Source organism: Stenella coeruleoalba, assembly GCF_951394435.1.
Source record: "Stenella coeruleoalba genome assembly, chromosome: 5".
Lineage (NCBI taxonomy): Eukaryota > Metazoa > Chordata > Mammalia > Artiodactyla > Delphinidae > Stenella > Stenella coeruleoalba.
In genome coordinates, this window is record NC_137150.1 from 142815894 (window position 1) to 142832781 (window position 16888).

Genomic DNA, 16888 nt, shown 5'->3' on the forward strand with positions numbered 1-16888 from the left:
CAGGTAGGTGGGTAGGTCCTCCCCCAGGCAGGAGGACCCGGGGAGAAGTCTTCAGTTAAGTGACGCTGAGTGTTGATCAGTGACCGATCAGTGAGGTGAAGATGCTTTACACGTGGGCTGTGTTTTCCACCCCACAGGCCACTCGCAAACACCGTGTGTTTGGTCCTCATGCATCTTTCATCTTCACCGTCTGGGGTGCGGGGGGCGGGGGGCCCTGGCTACACAAGCAGTTAGGACTCCTGCCTGGGGCTCTGGCTCCGTGTCCAGGGCCCTGGTTCTGAGGGTGCCTTTGGGGAGGCGGGAGGCACCTCACGTGGGGACCGTCTTTTGCAGATCCAAGACATCGTCCGGAGGCGGCAGCTGCTCACCGTGTTCCGGGAAGGCAAGGATGGCCAGCAGGACGTGGATGTGGCCATCCTGCAGGCCTTGCTGAAGGGTGAGGGGCAGGCAAAGTGGGGACAAGGGGGAGGAGCCGGCTGAGGGTTCGGGACCCTGAGTCCTGGCCTAGAGGAGCCAGAGATGCCACCCGTGGGCAGATGCGCTGGTCAGAGGGCAGCTGGTGGTGGACCTCGCCAGGCCTACCTCATGCTCCCCCTGGGCAGGTGGGCGCCCACCAGCAGTGTTGGGGAACGGGCTCCTTTCTCAGCTTACCTCCTCCCCTGAAATCTGAGTGCCGTCTGCACTGATCTACCCCTTAGTGGTCATCAGTTTCTCATAAAATTCTAGCATAGAAAGAAAGAGCCTTGAAGACTGCTCCTGTCTCCCCACCGTCTGTCTCATGGTTAACGCCTCTGCCCCCAGCACAGGGCAGAGTCCAAACACAGGAGTCCTCAGGACCAACAGAGCTCTCGACCGACTTCTGCTCCGTAGTCTGACCTCTGCCCTCCAGCCCGTCCTCCCCGGGCCCACACTTCACTCTTCCCTCTTCTCCCACTTCTTGTGGGGGAGGGAAGCCAGTGCCACCCTGCCCTTCCCGCCGGTGTTGCCATGGCTGAGACATCCCTGGTGCCCAGAAGCCTTTGCTCTGCGCTGAGCAGCCCCTCACCCTGGCGGGACACCAGCCCCAGGCCAGCGCTGACGGCAGAGCAGGGGCTGTCGTAGCAGAGGATAGCTTTCGCTTCTCTGTGCCTCCGTCCACACGCCATGGATGCGGGGCTGGGCTCCTCTGCACCCTTGCCAGCACTTGGTACTGTCAGTCTTTGAAGCTACAGCCCTCCTGGTGGCCGTGAAGGGAGATCTCGGTGTGGTTTGGATTTGCGTCTCCCTGGGCTTCCTGGCCATCTGTACTTCATCTTGGGGAAATGTCTGTCAAATCTTGTGTCTGTGTTTATTTGTCTTCTTATTTTTGAGGTGTATGAGTTCTTGACATATTCTCATACAAATCCTGTGTCGGATCTATGTGTTGGGTATATTTTCTCTTGGTTCATCGTCTGATTTTTTTTTTTTTTTTTTTTTTTTTGCGGTACGCGGGCCTCTCACTCTTGTGGCCTCTCCCGTTGCGGAGCACAGGCTCCGGACGCGCAGGCTCAGAGGCCATGGCTCACAGGCCCAGCCGCTCTGCGGCATGTGGGATCTTCCCAGACCGGGGCATGAACCCGTGTCCTCTGCATCGGCAGGCGGATTCTCAACCACTGCGCCACCAGGGAAGCCCTGCTTTTTTTTTTTTCAATAAATTTATTTATTTTATTATTTTTGGCTGCGTTGGGTCTTTGTTGCTGCGTGCGGGCTTTCTCTAGTTGCGGCGAGCGGAGACTACTCTTTCTTGCAGTGCATGGGCTTCTCATTGTGGTGGCTTCTCTTGTGGTGGAGCATGGGCTCTAGGTACGTGGGCTTCAGTACTTGCGGCATGCGGGCTCGGTAGTTGTGGCTCTTGGGCTCCAGAGCACAGGCTCAGTAGTTGTGGCGCACGGGCTTAGTTGCACTGCGACGTGTGGGATCTTCCCGGACCAGGGCTCGAACCCGTGTCCCCTGCCTTGGCAGGCGGATTCTTAACCACTGCGCCACCAGGGAAGCCCCTCGTGGTCTGCTTTCATACGTCCTTCGAGGTGTCTTTGGAGAGCAGAAGGCTTGTATTTTAACACATTTTAGTTTACTAACTGTTCTCTTTATGATTCACGTTCTTTGCATCCCCTTCTTTGCATTCACGTTCTTTTGCATCCCCATCCCCTGGGGGAAAGGAAAGAAATCTTCTCCTTTCCCCCAGCTGCACATTTTCGTCTGTTTCACTGTGGAAGCTCTGCAGCCACAGCTTTTATATTAGGTTTATTTTCTGCCTCGGGTTACTTTTTCTGTGTGGTGTGAGGTAAGGGTCCAAGTTCTTTTTTCTTTTTCCCCAAATAACAACCCATGTTTTAAAATGTTAACCCAGCAAGAGCAGAAACTAGTTGGGCAAAATACTTGCACTGAGAACCTGGGTGAGGTGGTGGTTTTGCAAACAGGGCAAGGGAAGAAAATGTGATGGTCTTTGTGGTCCAACTTTTGAGTGTGAATCTGAAACGCCTGCCTTTCAGAGACCCGTGTCTAGTTTAAACTTAGGGTGGGGGCTTGACCAGGAGCTGGGGACAGAGTGGAGGGCTGGGGTGAGTGGGAGTGGTGACAGAAACCCAGAGATTCTCTGATTCTACCACTGAAAGGAAAAGGGATTTTATAAGGGTGCGTGCAGGGGAAGGGTGGGGGATGGCGGTGATTTTGTGACCTTATCTGTTCAATTAAAATGATGGAGACGGGTGGTGACACACCCCTCCCTCTCTGACTTTGATAGATGGGGAGGGGCTTGGAGGCCCAGATCAGAGCCCCTGACGCGTGTGCTTTAACCTGCAGCCTCTCGGAGCCACGACCACTTTGGCCACGAGAACTGGGACCACCAGCTGAAGTTAGCAGTGGCGTGGAACCGCGTGGACATCGCCCGGAGTGAGATCTTCACGGACGAGCGTCAGTGGAAGGTGAGGCTGTGGGGGGTGCCCTGGGGAGGGGCGTGCTGGGCCTCGGAACAAGGGCAGGCCCTGAGGTGGCCTCGTCCAGACCCCAGCTCTGCCCTCAGTGAGGGCGGCTGGCACGTCTCCTGGCATCCCCGTCTCGGGGGCACCGAGATAAGGGTTATGCGGGGCGATGACCACATGCACGGCCCCCCACGGCCCGCTCTCAGCCCTCAGAGCTGTACCCCATGATGACGGCCGCCCTCATCGCCAACAAGCCCGAGTTCGTAAAGCTCTTCCTGGAGAACGGGGTGCGGCTGAAGGAGTTCGTCACGTGGGACACGCTGCTCTACCTGTACGAGAACCTGGAGCCCACCTGCCTGTTCCACTACAAGCTGCAAAAGGCGCTGGCCGAGGAGCCCGAGCGCCCGGCGCCCCGCGTGCAGATGCACCACGTGGCCCAGGTGCTGCGGGAGCTCCTGGGGGACTCCACGCAGCCGCTGTACCCCCGGCCCCGCTCCAGCGACCGCCCGCGCCTCCTGCTCGCGGTGCCCAACATCAAGCTCAGTGTGAGTGCTGGCCGTGTGCCATGCGCACCGCTGTGTCCTCGGACCTTTGAAACACGGGCTTTATTTTCACTGGGAAAGTCAGCTTGGGCTGCCGTAACACAGACGGGGCGGCTTACACAGCAGGCGTCTTTTCCTCCTTGCCCTGGAGCCTGGAGTCAAGGTCAATGTGTCGGCAGTGGGCTTCCGGTGAGGTCTCTCCTGGCCTGCAGGGGACCAACCATCTTCTTACCCTGTCCTCACACGGCCTGTCCTCAGTGTGTCTGGTATCGTTGCCTCTTCTCCAAGGAACACTGGTCCTGTTGGATGAGCACCCCACTCTCATGACCTCATTTAACCTTGATCACATGCTTGAAAGCCCATCTCCAAATTACAGTCACATTAGGGGATGGGGCTTCAACATATGAAATTTGGGGGACGCAGTTCCGTCCATAACTCTCCCTTTCTGAAGACCTCCAATGGTACCAAAAGTTATGTGGGGAGAATGCTCTCGCCTGTGCCCTGTACCCCGAGCCCTGCTCACAGGTGCAATCGGTGTCTGTGTAGCCAGGTCAGCATGTCCCACGCGTATCTCTGTGAGACGCATGTGTGTTGCAACAGTAGGACAGGGGCTTTTCTCGTCTGCATCCTTATTTGATGGGAATCCCGCAGCCTCTCGACACGAAGTACGACGCTGGTGTTTGTATTTATGTGAGGGAGCCTCTTCTTCCGACTTATTAAGTTTTTACAAACGAAGCCTCAGTGCCGATCTTTGTCAGATGCCTTTTGAGGAGTTGAACTGCTCTTCTTTGACGTATGAATTTGGTGAATTATAGGTCGTTCTTATTTTTTGATTCCTGTTTTGAATCTCAACTCGACTGCAGGGTAACATGTATTCAGTATGGTGTTGGATTCCCAATATTTTCAGGGTTTTACATCAGAATGTTTAAGTCTTTAATTGTAGTTTTATTTCGGGGGGGGTGTATTTGTCAGGTTCTGGTATCAATTTTATGTTAGCTCTGTAAAAACATTGGGAAGCCTTTCTTCTTTCTCTGCCCTGGAACAGTTTATGTGGCCGGAGTCCACTGCTTCTTACAAGCTTGGCAGACTCCCCTAGGAGTCCATCAGGGCCCGGTGCCTTTTTGGGTAGTAACTGATAACTTTCTCATTTTCTTTCCTGATGGTCCCGATGTTTAGGTTTTCTGTCTGTTCTAAGATCATATTTGATTTTGTTTTTCTCCTGCTAGAAAATTATCCACTTCCTTCAGGTTTGCAAATCTGTCCATTGTCCTGTGTGAGCTCTTCCTGACCCCTGAGAATGATGTGGCTGTGGCTTGGCTTTATATATTGACAGTTCTGCTTTTCTTGATTCCACTGTGTTTAAGATGTCCAGTTGGAATGTGCTCAAGTGGAAGCTCACACAGACCATGTCTGTAATTTAAGAAGATGAACTAATTTTTCTTTTTTTATAAAGATGAGTCTTCAGGCGATTTCTAAAATCACTTAAGGAAAGTGCAGTTTTGTGTGTGATGTGGGAAGTGTGTTGTTTGCTTCTGGGAATTGTTTCCAGACTGTCTGAGGATGTGTTTATTTACTGATGGGCCAGGAAGCCTGGGTTCTCATATCACTGTAGGCTGAGTGTGTCTGGGGTCAGGGCCTTCCCACTCACACGTGGCTTTGTCTGTCTGGTGTTTCTTGCTGACCTTCTCTGCAGGAGACATGGTGTAGGTTCCCTTGAGGAGCTCACAGCATGAATCTATTAACAGACCGTGTTAGAATTTTACTTCATAGAAGAAGGCTTTGATGCCAGTAGATAAGAGTAGGAAACGTCGGGGTGCCTGGCTAGCAACAACTGTCTACAGATATTGGTGTGGGAGGTAACTGGGTATTGCACTATTGGGGCGTGTCTCCACGTCTCCGGAGTGGTGCTTTAAAAACCCCGGTGTGCATGAGAAAGATTTGGGTGTTGCTGGAAATGCAGCTTGCAGGGCTCATCCCCCAGGGACGGTGGGGCTGAGCTCAGGACCCTCCATAGGCCCCGGGGTCCTGATGCTCGTGGGGCCCTAGGTGAGGCTCTAACTGTCCGCTGCTCACCAGGTGCAGGGAGTGAGTCTCCGGTCCCTGTACAAACGTTCCTCAGGCCACGTGGCCTTCACCGTGGACCCTGTCCGTGATCTGCTCATTTGGGCCATCATCCAGAACCGCCGGGAGCTGGCAGAAATCATCTGGGCTCAGGTACCCAGACCCGCCTCCTGGCACGCATGGCTATGGGGGGACCAGGGACAGGGCTCTAGCTGGGGCTCCTGGCCAGAGAGCCAACCGCAAGGGGTTGGTCCGTAGCACAGGGCCATGCGGGGAGGGCAGTGGGTGTCCACAACACCAGAAGGAGCTCAGGGTGTCCAGGGTTGGAGGACAGAGAGCTTGGCCCTAGGCCCTAGGCAAGAAGAGAATTTTTAACAAGGAGTGCCACATGGTCTCCCCCTGTGGTCTGTCTGGGCCAAGGCCCACCTGGCACACACACCAAGCAGGCCGCCCTCTGGGACCCACACGTTCTGGTGGTCAGCGCACGTGCTGGGCCCCCCACCCTGCCCCCCCGGTCTGTAGGCTCTGCAGGCAAATTCCATCCCCGGAGGGGCGGCCTCTCTTTCCATTGATGGTTGGGGGTCTCAGACACAATCTGTTACTGAGAGGGGCGCTTCCCAGGTGCCACTGCCCTGAGCTGTTGGCAGGCCGTCTGGGAACGCCTGCTGGCTGGCCTGCCGGGTCCTAGTCCCTGGGCCTGTGTGCGGCCTCGTCACCCGCCGCGGGGGACCTGCCGGGGAGCTCCCTGAGAAACAGGGCACCCCAGGCCCAAGTCTTCCTGTGTGGCTTTCCTTTAGTTCGAGCTGACTCTCCTCGTAACGGGAAAGTAAAGTTCTGTCATTTTTTCTCAGAGAGGCCCCGCTCTTAGGTGCTGGCATTTCCAGGCTGCTCTCGAGCCCGCTCCCCCCAGGGTCCCAGCAGAGGCTCTGGTGGCTCCCCGCTTGTCCGTAGTTCTGGGAGGTTTGCCCTCGCGCAAGGTGCTTGGGGGAGGGGTCGGCGACAGAGCTGGGCCCGACTGTGGCCTCACAGTCCTCCTGGGATCAGTGGCAGCAGCGAGGACCCCCGAGAGACCCCCTTGGGGCTCAGGGGACAGAAAAGCCAAACCCGGGCTTCCAGGCTCTGACACCAACCCCTCGCCCGGGCTGGCACTGCCCTCAGACCCAACGCCTCCGGGCTGAGCTTTGAGACCCTCCATGAGATCTTCCGGGCCCCCACGCTGGTGCCTGGGACTGGCAGTGCCCCCGAGGCAGGGCACCCCGGCTTTGGACAGGGACGTGCGAGGGCCTGGGCCCCGCCTCTCCCGCTCAGGTGCTCCATGCATGAGGTTAGCCGGACCCCCGGGGAGCTGTGGGCCTCGTGCCGGCAGGGCTGTGCCAGCACCAGTGTCCAGTCCACGTTCTGGGGAGGCAAGTGGGCTGCCTGGTAAGCAGACCACTCTACCGGCCCGTGCAGGAAACTGGCCACCAGCAGGACTTACCTGTGATGTGGGTGAGCCCAGTGGTTTATATGGAAGGAGCCACAGTACTTGCTCCACAGCCTGTGCTGTCTCGGGGCCTCTGCTCTCATCGCCCTGGGCGGTGTGTCGGGGGCTCCCGGGGCTGGGCCATGCAGGTCCTCACGGTGGCTTCTCCTGGTGCCCAGAGCCAGGACTGCATCGCTGCGGCCTTGGCCTGCAGCAAGATCCTGAAGGAGCTGTCCAAGGAGGAGGACACGGACAGCTTGGAGGAGATGCTGCTGCTGGCTGACGAGTTTGAGCAGAGAGCCATCGGTGAGTTCCTGGGGCCGCGGCCTCGGGCCTGGGCTCAGCTCCTCATGGGTCCCCCTGGGGTCCTCGCCCCGAGTCTCAGTGCCATCCCTGTTCAGGCTGTGTCACCTGGAGAGGCCCTGCTCCGACCCTGTCCTCGGCTGTCACTGCTGGGGACACGGCTGCTGTGACGCGGGCTTCCTCCCATCCAGGGGTCTTCACCGAGTGCTACCGCAAAGATGAGGAGAGAGCTCAGAAGCTGCTGGTCCGCGTGTCGGAGGCCTGGGGCAAGACCACCTGCCTGCAGCTGGCCCTGGAGGCCAAGGACATGAAGTTCGTGTCCCACGGGGGCATCCAGGTGACCTTCCAGAAACACCTGCCGCGCCGCTGCAGGGGCAGACGCGGCCTCCCGCTCACACAGACGGCACAGGAGGGCCCTATGTGGGAGCCCCCAGCAGGCCCCCAGGAGGTCCCAGGGACAGGACTCGGACGCCCACCCCCTCTACCTGGGGCCTCGCGAGGGGCACGTGGGGGGCGGGGCACCCTCCCGGAGCACCTGCCGGCGCTCTGGCGTTTCCTTGGCGACAAGGCGGGCGTGGCACACAGTGGTGTCCCTCGGAACCCTGGTGCTTCCTTGGAGCACAGCCTCCTGCTGTCAGCACGTCCACAGCACTGTCGTGTGCTGTCCGTGCTGGATCCCAGGGGCGTGGCGGGGAGGGGGTCCTGTCCACACCCCCACCCCCAGAGAGAATTCAGAGGCGCCAGCTGGTGGGAGACGGGGGGACGGAAGTGCTGGGCTTGAGCCCTGCTCTCCGCCCCTTCTGTCTGGGAGAGCGGGCCCCGCCCTGCCCACAGGGAGCCTCTTCCTCGGCCTCAGGGAGCATGGGGTCAGGGGTGGGGGCCGCCCATCACGCTGACACCGGCGCCCGTGTCCGCAGGCCTTCCTGACCAAGGTGTGGTGGGGTCAGCTCTGCGTGGACAACGGGCTCTGGCAGCTGGCCCTGTGCATGCTGGCCTTCCCGCTCCTCTACACGGGCCTCATCTCCTTCAGGTGCCGGCCTGGCTGCGGGTGGGGGCCGGGGCTGGGGCCCGGGGGTCCGGACCTTCCATCCCAAGCACCCTCTCTCGGGGGTCCTCACCGCTGCCACTGATCCCAGGACGGAGGGGAACCACGCTCGGGGGAGGGCCCCCCCGGGCCGAGACCTGCTGTCCCCCAGTACCCGCGGGGGGCCGAGCGCCGCCCTGCCCGCACCACCACCGTGGCCTGAGTATTTTGTTACAGCCCGAAAGGAACCCGAGGGCCCTCTGGGGACCCCTCGTGGGGCCGTCTGGCTGAGCCCCCGCTGAAGCCACGCGTGCAGGGGCAGCAGCCGCATGCGGGTCCCGGGCCTCCCTTCTCTGCGCTGTGGCCTGTGTCGCCGTCAGGCGCCTCACGGCCGCGCCCTGCCCCGTGTCTGGCCCAGGGACAGGCGGCTGCAGGCCGAGGGGGGCCTGGCCCGCATCCGCGCCTTCTTCAGCGCGCCCGTGGTCGTCTTCCACCTGAACATCCTGTCGTACTTCGCCTTCCTCTGCCTCTTCGCCTACGTGCTCATGGTGGACTTCCAGCCCAGGCCCTCGGGCTGCGAGTGCCTCATCTACCTCTGGCTCTGCTCCCTGGTGTGCGAGGAGCTGCGGCAGGTGGGCCCTGCCCAGCCCCAGCCCCACCCACTGACCCTCCCGCCCCCGGGCAGCTCCCTGGGCTCGGGCACTTTCTCCCGGTGGTCCTTGGCCCAGTGCCGACCCCGGCGAGACTCACGGGGCCGCTGAGAGCGGGCAGGGCCCCTGGGAAAGGGCGGCCTGCGGTCCAGCAGCCACACCGGCCCTTGCCCCTCCTCCACCTGGCCACCCCTCCCCAGGCGCTGCTTTTTGCTTGAAACCCTCCCTAATCACCCCAAACGGGGTGCCCTCACCACGCGGCCTCCTGGACTTGGGGGGCTGTGAGACCCCGGCCGCGCTGTGAAGGGCACTGCAAACTGTGGGGTCCCGAGACTGCTCTTGGGTTTGGTGATTCTCCAGAAGCACCCCCAGTGCCCTGAGCCAGCACAGGAGGCCACAGCTTAACATCGGCCGAGGGTCGAGGTGCACGGCAGCGTCCGTCCAAGGATTCTAGACACAGAGCTCCTGTTGCCCCTCCCCTCGGGGGGCAGGGTGTTTCCCGGGGGTCGGTCAGGTGCTGAGGGGTGGCCCACCACAGTGTCCAGCCCCCTGGAGGCCAAGCTGGCCCTGCGTGGCCCAGGCCCCATCCTGAGTCCCGCCGTGAGACGACCTGGTGAAGAAAGACCCCTTCCGGGCTCAGAGGCCTCCTCGGAGGCCCGGGGCAGAGGGAAAGGCTGATCCTCACGGCTCGTCCGCCCCCCCGTTCCCACACTGTCCCCACCTGCCAGTACCTGGAGGCAGCGGTGAACGTGAGCCTCAGCTGGCGTGGGGAGGGGCCGGCCCGCTGAGAGACGCTGCTCAGACGCGCCCCTGCTCTCTGCACTTGGCAGCCACGAGCCCCGAGATAAGGCCCGCTTAGCTCACAGGCATCAACGCCACCGCCTGCGGGGGACCCGAGGGCACCGTCAGGGTCCCCAGGAAGGAGGTGCAGGGCGGGCGGCCGGGCCTGGGGCTGCGCTGGCTCCGCGGGCCTCGCCTCGTCCCGCACGGCCTCCTGCAGCAGAAGCCCCCAGTCCCTGGGCCCCAGCCTCACCGCGGGCAGCCCCAGGACAGAGGGCAGACCCTTCTCCTGGAGTCTGCCCAGCGGTGCCAGGGAGGGGACCCGGTTGCTCCCGTGGGGCCGCCTGCCCCGCGCACCCAGCTGCTGGGGTCTGGGGTGGGGACTCCCGCGGGGCAGGCCAAGCAGGGCCACGGTCGCTCCACCGTCTCTCCCTCCTCTGGGGACCGCTGCAGGGGTCGGGGAGCGCGCCCTGTGGGAGAGGAGCTGGCCCCTGACGCCTTCGCTTGAGGCTGGGGCGAGGGAGCCCACGTGTCCTGCCCGTGGCCCCTCACCAGGAGGCCGTGGTTTGCTGGTTGCTGGGGCTGTGAGAGGCATAAGGCACTGGGCCCGCTGTGTCCCCCCCCCAGCTCTTCTACGACCCGGACGAGTGTGGCCTGATGAAGATGGCGCTCCTGTACTTCAGCGATTTCTGGAACAAGCTGGACATCTGTGCTATCCTGCTCTTCATGGCGGGGCTGATTTGCCGGTGAGGAGTCAGCCGCCCCACAGGGCTGGCTCTGGATGAGGCCACAGGACAGGGACCCCCGCGAGGCTCAGCTCCTCTCTGGACGCATCTGTCCCGAGGGTGCCCTGCCCCCGCCCGGGGCCGGTGAGGGAACCAGGGCGGAGACTCGGGGCTCTGTCACTGCGGGTGGCTGCCGCGTGCGAGCGCCTGCATCCCAGCCTGGGGCTCTGACCTCTCCACTGCCCGTCAAGGCTGCGCGTGTCTGCCCTGCCGCGACCCGCTTTCTCCACCAGGCGAGACTGCCCAGCGCAGCCTCTGGTTCCCGGGACGCCCACGCGGCCTGGCTTCTCTGCCCGTGGCTGGGCTTCCAGACCCTCCTGGAGGCGCTGCCCCTGAGCTCACACCCAGCTTTAGTACTTTGGGGTCCCAGGGTTGCCCCTGGACTGGGGCAGGTGAGCAGGAGGCCGGGGCCAGGCCCTGGGGGCGGCCGGCTGAGGCCCCTGCTTCTGCCCGGCCAGGCTCGTCCCCTCGCTGCTGTACCCCGGGCGCATCGTCCTCTCCCTGGACCGGGGCAGGCCCTGGGGGCGGCCGGCTGAGGCCCTGCTTCTGCCCGGCCAGGCTCGTCCCCTCGCTGCTGTACCCCGGGCGCATCATCCTCTCCCTGGACTTCATCATGTTCTGCTTGCGTCTGATGCATATTTTCACCATCAGCAAGACGCTGGGGCCCAAGATCATCATCGTGAAGCGGATGGTGAGGGGACAAGGGGCCCCTGACGCCAGTTGCAAGTGAGGTGCCCCAGGGCTTCGGCACACCCCGTGAGATCCCCAGTCCCGGCCTTGCCCCTCGGGCTCCCACCCCCGGGCACGCCCGTCTCGGGTCTTTGCCTGTATGTTGCCTCCTCCAGGCAGCCCTGCCTGATCTCCACAGCTCATTCCTGATCCCGGTTACAGCTCCTATCACTCCCCTCCTGGGTCATGGTCACGTTGGACCCTTCCCGCACTTCAGGGGTGCCCGGCGCACCTTTGAGGTGTTGGGGCAGCCCCAGGGCTGTTCCCCCGGAGCTCCTGGCTCTAGGCGTCCATGCCGTGGGCGTCGATGGAGCCCCCCTCCGCCGCAGGGCACACAGGAGCCCACCTGTGGGCAGTGAGGGTGTGGGGCTGCAGCCTGGTGTCTCCCTGTCCCCGCAGATGAAGGATGTCTTCTTTTTCCTCTTCCTGCTGGCCGTGTGGGTCGTGTCCTTCGGGGTGGCCAAGCAGGCCATCCTCATCCACAACGAGAGGCGGGCGGAGTGGATCTTCCGGGGGGTCGTCTACCACTCGTATCTCACCATCTTCGGGCAGATCCCGGCCTACATCGACGGTACAATGGGCCCTGACAGCCTGGGGAAAAGAGGGGCCAGCCCGGCGGAGGTCCTGCAAGCTCACAGAAGTGGGGCAGGGAGGGCCCGGGGACCGTGGCCGAAAGAGACAGGTGCACACTGGGTCCAGCTGAGCAGGGAGGGCGCCAGCTGGCGGAGCCTGAGCCGTACCTCGCAGCTTCGGGGAGGTGGGGCCCTGGGGCATCAGCTGACCCCCACCCCCCAGCATTAAATGCTGCCCTATTCCTTCTGTTCCTGCCACTGCAGTCAGAAACAAATCCTCCTTCTCTGGACACAGAGAACTCGCTCTGTGTACTGAGCTTGTTCTCTTGAAGAGCTTCACTGAGATTTAATTCACATTACCGTAAGGCTCGGCGGTATGAAATGTTCGCTGCAGTGGTTTTTAGTATATTTACAGAACCTAATTTTAGAACATTTGCATCACCCCAAAGAGACACCCAGTGCCCATTAGTAGTCACTCCCCTTCCCCCTTCCCCTCAACCGTAGGTGACCTCTTATCGACTTTCTGTCTCTATAGAACTTGCCTTTTCTGGACATTTCGTATAAAGTCGATCATGTAATACATGGTCTTTTGTGTCTTGCTTCTTTTATTTAGCATAATGTTTTCAAGAGTCGTCCGTATAGTGGTCTGTGTCAGCATTTAATTCCTTTCTGTTGCCAAATAATATTCCATTGGTTGGATTTGCCACGTTCTGTTTATCCATCCATAGGTTGGTGAACATCTGAGTGGTTTCTACTTTTTGGCTCTTATGACTAATGTGACTGTGTTTTCTGTAAATTTTTGTGTGGACACGTTGTCATTTCTTTTGGATGTATGCCTGGGAGTGGAATGGCTGGGTCACATGGTAATTCTGTGTTTCACTTTTTGAGAAGCTGCCAGACTGTTTCCCACAGCAGCTGCACCAGCAATGTATGAGGTTCCAATCTCTCCACATTCTCGCCAACACTTGTTATTATCTGTCTTTTCTGATTCGAGCCACCCTACTGGGCGGGAAGTTCTCTCACTGTGGTTTGATTTGCACTTCCCTGATGGCCAGGGATGTCGAGCATCTCCTCATGTGATTTCTGAGCCATCTTCTTTGGAAAAATATCTGTTTCTATCCTTTGCCCATTTTTCAAGTGGGTATTGGTCTTTTCATCGAGTTGTAAGAGTTCCTTACATACGGTTACCAGTCCCTTATCGTATATATGATGTGCAAGTTATTCGCCATTCTGTGGGTTGTCTCTTCACTTTCTTTATGTTGTCCTTTGAAACACAAAAGTTTTCAGTTGTGTTGAAACTCACCTTGTCAATCTCTTTGATCATGTGTGCTTTTGGGCTAGCCAAGGTCAGGAAGACTTATGCCTATGGTATTATTCTAAAAGTTGTATAGCTTTAGCACCTACTCTTGGCCTTTGATCTGTTTAGATTAATTTTGTATACAATGTGAGAGTCATTCTTTTACAGCAAGCATTCAGTTGTTCTAGCCCCCTTTGTTGAAAAGACCGTTCTTTCCCTGTTGAATTGTCTGGGCACCCTTGTCAAAAATCAACTGACCATGAATGAAAGCGTTTATCTCTAGGCTGTCAGTTCTATTCCGTTGATCTGTGTCTACCCTTGTGCCAACACCACAGTCCTGGCTAGTATAGCTTTGTAGTAAGTTTTCAAATCAGGAAGCATGAGTCTTTCAACTCTGTTCTTTTTTTCAAGATCGTCTTGGCCTCTGGGTCCTTGGGTCCACATGAACTTTTGGGTCATCTTATCAATTTTTCCAAAAAGAGCATCTAGGATTTTGACTGTAAACATGTGATGTCTTCCACTTATTTAAATCTTTCATTTCTTTCCATAATATTTTTTCATTTTTCAGTGTGTAAGTTGCACTTCTTCTGTTAAATTTATTCCTAAGTGTTTTATTCTTTTTCATGCTGCTGTAAGTAGAATTGTTTTATTAATTGGATTGTTTACTGCTTGTGTATGGAAATACACTATATTTTGTATATTGAACTTGTATCCTGAAACCTTGCTGAACTTCTTTATTAGTTCTAATAGTTTTTAAGTGCACTTTTTGGAGATTTGCTATGATGATGTCATCTGCAAATAGAGATAATTTTACTTGTTCCTTTCCAGTCTGGATGTCTTTTATTTCTTTCTCCTGCCTAATTATCCTGGTTAGAACCTCTGGTACAGTGTTGAAACGTATCAAGAACACATGTCTTTATCCTGTCCCTGATCGTCGGGGAAGCTTTCAGTCCTTCACTACTAAGTGCGATGTGAGCTATGGGTTTTTGTAAATATCTTTCATCAGGTTGACGAAGTTCCCCTCTATTCCTAGTTTCTTGAGTGCGTGTATTGTGGAAGGGTGTTCGGTTTGTCAGATGCTTTTCCTGCATCAATTGAAATGCTCATACGGTTTATTTTCTTTATATTATTAATATGGTGTTTTATATTAATTGATCTTCAGATGTTAAACGGACTTTGCATTCCTGGGATATATTTCGCTTAGTCACGGTGTGTAAATCTTTTTATACGTTGCAGCCTTCAGTTTGCTAGCATTTTGTTGAGCATTTTTGCATCTATATTCTTAAAGGGTGTTGGTCTGTAGTTTTCTTTTCTTGTAATGTTTTTGTCTGGTTCTGGTATGAGAGTAATACTGGCCTCATAGAATCACTTAGAAAGTAGTCCCTCCTCTCTTATATTTTGGAAAAGCTTATGAAGGATTGGTCTTCATTATTCTTTAAATATTTGGTCGAATTCACCAGAGAAGCCATCCAGGCCTGGACTTTTCTTTGTGTGAAGTCTTAAAATTACACATTCAATATCTTTACTTGTTATAGGTCTATTTATATTTTCTGCTTCTTTTTCAGTCACTTTTGGTAGTTTGTGTCTTTCTAGGAATTTTTCCATTTTTTTTAAGTCATCTAATTTGTTAGCATAAATTTTTTGGTAGTATTTCCTTATAGATTTTTCTGTTTTTGTAAGGTTGGTTGCAATGTCCTCTCTTTCAGCTATGATTTAGTCATTTGAGTCTTTTTTTTTTTCTGCATCAGTCTAGCGAAAAGGTTGTAATTCTGTTCATCTTTTCCAAGAAAAAGATTTTGGTTGTGTTGATTTTCTTTATTGTTTTTGTCTCTATTTCATTTATTTGCATTCTGCTCTTAATTATTCCCTTCCTTCTGCTTGCTCTGGGTTTACTTTACTAAAATGGAAGGTTATTTTATTGATTTGATCTCTTTTTTAAAAAAATATAGGTATTTCTAGCTATTATAATGAGTTTCTATCTTAGAAAATTAGTAGCACTGTCAAAAATACATTTGATTACAGAACAGTGCATACTGATTGCTAAAAAAATTTTAAATTCAAGTTAAGTATAAAGAAGAATGTTCATAATCCCACCTCCCAGAGTTAACCACTATTAACTTAGTATATTTTCTCAGAGATTTTTAAATGCACAAACAGAATATATATTTATGTTTGTAATCTTATATTCCAAATATTATAATAAAGGATAAATATTATCCTTTACTTGTCTGCAGTTGTGTGGCTATATTTTGTTTTGTAATCGCTCGTTCCACATATAGGAATGCTGCCCCTGCAGCGTTTTTCCTTTCTTGTGTCTCCCTTCTCTTTTTGATGGTTGTTCATTTCCTCTTTGAATTCTTTCCCACCGCAATTTGCTCCCCCGGGTTGGGACCTGTGTCTTATGATGACACAGCCCCTCCTGGTGCTGCCCCCGCCTGGGGCCCAGAAAGTGCCCTGGTGGGATGGCTGGATCTGGACAGGGGCACGTGCCCACCTGGAGTACAGGTCTGGCTCCCGGGCTTCCCTTGGCAGCCGCACTTCCTGCCCGCGAGGATGCCTGGGTGTAGATGGTTGCCCCTCTTTGGGCTGCCCTCACGCCTGAGCTGACAGCTGAGGTCACCCAGATGTGGGGGTGTCCAGGTCTGCGGGGTCATCGCCCGAGGACCCTTGTGCTTCCACTCGGCTTTCCTGGTTCACCTGGCCCCTCACTCCCGTCACAGGCGTGAACTTCAACCTGGACCAGTGCAGCCCCAATGGCACCGACCCCTACAAGCCCAAATGCCCCGAGATCGACGCGACCCAGCGGGAGCCCGCCTTCCCCGAGTGGCTGACGGTCACCCTGCTGTGCCTCTATCTTCTCTTCACCAACATCTTGCTGCTTAACCTCCTCATCGCCATGTTCAAGTAAGCGCCCTGTGCCAGCCTGGCCGGGGGCACGCCCCTTGCCCTCCCCCCATCCCCCTGGGGTGCGGGCGGGGTGGAGCGCAGGACCCGGGACCTGGCTCAGCCCAGGTGGACCGTGTGCGGCCACGCTCTCTGGTCACCGCCGAGTCCGTCAAGGCACTGCTGCTGCGGGACCAGTGCACGGGCCACTCGGAGTGCCCGGAGGCTGCGGGCTGGGGCACGTGGACGTCTGGCTCCTCCCACCCTGGAGGGAGGGGGTGCGGGGCAGCGACCTGGCCGCCCGACTCTAGATGTGGAGGTGCGTGTCACACGTACTGAAAATCGGACGAGGCAGGATCACCTGTATTTGCCTTCCATGGCTCAGGGCATCGCCAGCCCCTCAGCGCCCCTCCCGGCCTCTGCAGGAGGGCCCCTGGGACCCGTGGTGACCCTGGTGAAAATCCCTTAATTCCTGGTTTGGGCACCGTTTCTCTTCCCTTTCATCAGCTAGCGTGATGAGGTCGCCACTTTCTGATTTACCACGTGTTCTGAACAGTGAGAGACCCTGACCTGTGCTGGGCTGTGATAGAGACAGAGAGGTCAGATGGCCGGCGGGCAGGGGCTGCATCGTGGCCCTGCCTGGCCTCCCTCCCTCCCTCCGAGGGCCTCTCTGGCAAGGATTCGGGTCAGTTGACGTCCATCCACAAGACACACACGTTGCAGAGAATAAATGTGTCAGGCTGTTGAAGACACCGTCCCTTCTGTTTGTCAGATCCAAGGGACGAGCCCCTCTTAGAGTCCAGTGCAGGACACTGTCCCTCTCCCAACACATGCAGCTCTGTTTTACTCTCTAACGAGGTT

The 16888-nt window shown here is 56.6% G+C and overlaps 1 protein-coding gene across 1 annotated transcript in view; it reads left to right on the forward strand.

Moving 5' to 3' along the window:
- Positions 1–16888, forward strand: part of TRPM2 (transient receptor potential cation channel subfamily M member 2) — a 50205-nt gene that overhangs the window by 21736 nt on the left and 11581 nt on the right. Inside the window, exons 10-21 of the mRNA XM_079923060.1 lie at positions 334–436; positions 2821–2942; positions 3146–3484; positions 5558–5695; positions 7184–7310; positions 7499–7644; positions 8225–8337; positions 8750–8963; positions 10389–10507; positions 11105–11237; positions 11675–11846; positions 15865–16048. Coding sequence (XP_079779186.1) covers positions 334–436; positions 2821–2942; positions 3146–3484; positions 5558–5695; positions 7184–7310; positions 7499–7644; positions 8225–8337; positions 8750–8963; positions 10389–10507; positions 11105–11237; positions 11675–11846; positions 15865–16048 — 1910 coding nt within the window. The remainder of the gene's footprint in view (positions 1–333; positions 437–2820; positions 2943–3145; positions 3485–5557; positions 5696–7183; positions 7311–7498; positions 7645–8224; positions 8338–8749; positions 8964–10388; positions 10508–11104; positions 11238–11674; positions 11847–15864; positions 16049–16888) is intronic.